We start from the raw sequence: 4,330 nt of genomic DNA, 5'->3' as shown, positions 1-4,330 counted from the left end.
AAAAATAAATTAATATTGATAACACAATATGTTTATGTATTAATCATTAGGACCAAATAACTAAGTAGTGCTTAATTCAAACTCTTATTGTGAGAAAATGAAGGGAGCAATGAACAAAGCAGCCATTGGATGGGGCAAAGGGAGCAATGAAGGTGCTAAACGTGGATGGAAACCAGTATTGTATGGGAAGGGAAGATCCGCACAAAAAAGTGTAAATGGTGCAGAGGTGTTTTCATTATTCGTGGATAACATACCAATGTCTATGGCTCCAAAAGATCTATACTTTCTATTCATGAAGTTTGGTGTGGTTAAAGATGTCTTCATCCCGAACAAGATAAGGAAAGCTACAAGGTCAAGATTTGGGTTTGTTAGATATAACTGCTCTATTGCTGCTAAGGTTGCCATTCAAAAAGCTAATGGGCTAGTGTGACGATAAAGTTCTGAAGGTGAAAATGGCAGGGTACGGTAAAGGAAAGGTTCAAACAGAGGCCAAAGAACATAAAGTTATTAAAGATCCAACAAATGCAACACCAATGGTCAAGATGGTAGGGAGGAGATCGTTTGCAGAAATGGTTAAGAACGGTGGTGGTATGAATAATTTATTTTTATTTTTTTTTGTTTTTCTAGTTTCAAGCATGTAGTTTAGAACACAGAGGGGACGACTGTGTTGGTCAGAAAGGGAGGAAGCAGGATGTCAATTATCACGTTTCAGTCTACAGTTACGAAGGAGAAGATGGCAACTCGCAAAGAGTAGCTTAAGAACTGGTGTGATGTTGTGACAGAATGGTCAAAAGGAGCATACATAGAGCAGGAAAGAGCTGTTTGTCTCAGTTGTTATAGTGTTCCATTGAATTTATGGAACTGTAATACGTTCAAGAGAATAGCTAGTCTTTGGGGGAAGTGCTTAAAATCGAAGAAGAGACTTCTCATCTTTCTTCCTTCAAGTGTGGTAGGATCAAAGTAGCAACACCATGTATGGATTTGATCAATTCAGTCGTCAAATTAAATTGTAGGGGTAGGTTTTACCCGGTTAGAGTGTGTGAAGAGCAGATTAACATTACCAAAGAGGTTGTGGAATCATGTCAATGTTCACTCCATTTAAGAAGGGAAGAAATATGTAGCTCTAATGAACTTTCTATGCACATGGCTAGGGATCACTGCTGGAAATTAGGCTTTTAGCGGCGTTTAAAAAACGCCACTATAAGTATCAAAAACGTCGCTAATTCTTTTTGTGACGTTTAGTACCAAACGCCGACGACGCGGCCGTCGCTATAACTTTATGACGTTTGAAAAACGTCGCTATATTAGTATAGGCGACGTTTTTAAAAACGCCGCCAAATGTCATACCCTAACAATACTGTGACGTCGCTATGATTTTAGCGACGTTTTTAAAACGCCTTCATAGGTTTTTAAAATTTTAAAAATTCCAACCGTTATAGTGGCATTTTAAAAACGCCGTCTTATCTTTTTTTTTTTTTTTTTTTTTGATTTTGAAATTGTGCTAATTTTATGTGATTGAACTAAAAGAACACCAATAATAAAACTAAATAACACTAATATGAAATAATAACTCACATTCAAATAACAAATATAACGTTAATTCACTTTCCCATTCAATTTAATATAGCATTAATTTTCCCACAAAATAACATATTTAAAAATTGAATTCACAATTCTCAATCAAAAAATTACTACCTTATATACAAAGCCACAAAATAACATTACCCTCCTCTCTCTCTCACCACTCCCCCATTTAATACAAAAAATAAGAAGTGAACCAAAACACCCACTATCAGATCCAAGGAAAAAAAGAAAAAATAAGAAAAATAAAAAACCAAAGGATTTTAACACAAAAAATCTGAAAAAATTGCTGGCCCTTTGGCAACTAATTCAAAAGTTGTGGCTGGATCCGATGACAATTTGGTAAACAACTTCTTCACTTGCTCAACAAGGTCCTCATGCTTCACAGCTCCAGAAGCAACAATTACCTAGAATAGTAGCTCCAGGTAGAACACCCAATGTTTAGGACTTCAAGAAAGTAAATTGACGGCATTGAATAATTGATAGATGAATGAAGGTGAAGCCAACATGTTAACTAAATAGAACTAGCAAGAAATTATGAACAGACAAAATGCTCATAACTTGATGACACCACCTACCATTCTGGATGTAGTATAGTGTGTCGATATATACTTTTGAAGATGATCTTACCAGGGAAACCAGCATAAAATACAGGCACACTTTTCTTAATATACAGTAAAAAATGCATCTACAGTCAAAAAGCTCATTTCCTTAATATATAGGCACACTTTGTGGCTCAACTAACTATATAAAAATAAATTCAAAAAAAAAAAAAAAAAAACCAAAACCAAAATAGAAAATTTCTACAACTTAACAATTGGTGATTACTCAAAATAGAAAATTTCTCATACTATGCATAAATAAAAAGTAATGCACTTACAAATGTCAGGGACATATTCCATGACCAAATTCAAGAAAAGCTCGTCTTTACTTATTGTAGAAAAGAAACAGTGCTTCAAAGAAACCACATTTGGGTGATCCATCAAACGCATTAACTGCAGCTCACGATTTTTGTACCGCCTGTCCTGCAAGACCTTTTTTATGGCCATAGTTTCTCCAGTTTCCAAGCATTTTGCCTGAATGAAAGTGATATTAAATCATCATCGATACTGGAATTACTGAAGTTCAAATAAAACTCAGATTACATTACCTGAAAAACAATTCCAAAGGATCCAGTACCCACTACACGCTCAGCCATGTAACTAATGGTCTGCAAAAGGCATTATACATCAACAGCTTAGCTTCCCAAGTTGGAGGAATTACCCAAAAATAAAATAAAATAAAATAAAAGACATTCACTTGTGAATCTCCTCAGAAGTTCAACCTTCAGACTACATAAAAAAAATTTCAATGTCTCAATGCTTAGGTCTAAAGAGGACATGTAACTCTGCAAAAACAACAAATTCCCTAGGAAGTAGATAAATTATTAATAAATTTAAACCTTTTACAAGAATTAACAGTGGATAGTTTATGTACACCCAAAAGAAAATAAAATACAAGCGGCTTATTACATACTTAACAATAATAGCCACTAGAACTGGAATATTAAATAAATGTAGCCCTCACCCGTTTAGGCTCGCCATTTTTTCCACCAATTGTAGTGGAAATAATGTGACCAGTGACTTGATCATTTCCCTCAATTACAGCAGGTGTCATTTCCTACAATGTGAACCAAATTGGATGATTATTACAAGCACAGACTACCATAGCTGACGATGAAATCAATCACATCCTCTACAACTTCTTATAAAATAAATATATATAAAAAATAAATAAATCCTTTACAAGGACCTGATGATGATGATGATGATGATGATGATGATACCACAAAGAACAAAGTATGTAATCTAACTAGCATCAACAATCAAACATGATTACCATAATTGAACAGATTACTTCAAAAGCAAATGAAGTTCCGAGAAATGAATCTAACTGAAGCAATGAGCGAAGATCTAAAGAAGTACGCTAAGGAAAAGCAAAATGATATGACCATAGCTTTGAAGAAAGCATCAAATGGCACAAAGCTTGCATTTGAAACAAGAGACTATTCAGAGAGAATCAAATGCCGCCACCAGCTTGAAGCAAACCATAATAGTTTGAAGTACAATCAACATAAAGGACCAAAAAAGGAAGAAACAAAAAAGTTCAAAATAATTAAAGCATACTTCACATCAAACCCCTAATTGTACAAAACTGAGATAACAAAAAAGGTACATATCACGAATCAAAAATCTAACAAAGCAATACTAAATCAACATTAATACAGCATTAGATTACTTAATATAACATTACAAAGGCACTACAAAGATAAGAAAATCAACAAAACAAAGATCTAAAGAAAAAGAAAACACTATCTAACCCTAAGCAAAGCACAAGTTGTTCACAAATAACAATGTCAAGTATCCAACTCTGCCCTCATATCCAATGGGTATGGCTCTCCATTCACCAAGGTAAAGGGATTCATCTCAAGGAAACTGAAATCCAGATCTATAGACAGAATAGCAAAAACAAATGTCATGTGAACAATGTCAATGTTCTATGAAAATGGAAGATAATTGTCAAACAAAACATCAACAAAAACATGCACACCCGCAAATACAACATTTGAAGATCAATAAATACAACATTTTCCATTATGTTGCCTTTAGGAATTAAAATATTACTACTATATTTTCCAAGCATGTTAGAATATTCTGTTTTCATATAGTACTAATAAGTTGGTGAAAACAAACCTGGTTGGTGTAAGCAT

At 34.0% G+C, this 4,330-nt stretch overlaps 1 protein-coding gene across 1 annotated transcript; it reads right to left on the bottom strand.

The window, feature by feature from the left end:
* Positions 1 to 1,844: 1,844 nt before the first annotated feature.
* On the bottom strand, positions 1,845 to 3,873 carry LOC145818981 (shaggy-related protein kinase eta-like). Its single transcript, XM_082912956.1, has 5 exons — positions 3,460 to 3,873; positions 3,148 to 3,240; positions 2,732 to 2,791; positions 2,487 to 2,657; positions 1,845 to 1,988 (listed from the first exon to the last, which is right to left on the bottom strand). The coding sequence occupies exons 1-5, from the start codon at positions 3,460 to 3,462 to the stop codon at positions 1,845 to 1,847; spliced, it is 471 nt and encodes a 156-aa protein (XP_082769082.1). The 5' UTR covers positions 3,463 to 3,873.
* Positions 3,874 to 4,330: the final 457 nt, after the last annotated feature.

The sequence above is a fragment of the Camellia sinensis genome, chromosome 2, assembly GCF_055761805.1.
Source record: "Camellia sinensis isolate YWXY chromosome 2, ASM5576180v1, whole genome shotgun sequence".
Classification (NCBI taxonomy): domain Eukaryota; kingdom Viridiplantae; phylum Streptophyta; class Magnoliopsida; order Ericales; family Theaceae; genus Camellia; species Camellia sinensis.
Note: the sequence above shows the minus strand (reverse complement) of the source record. Positions and strands in the feature narration are given on the sequence as shown.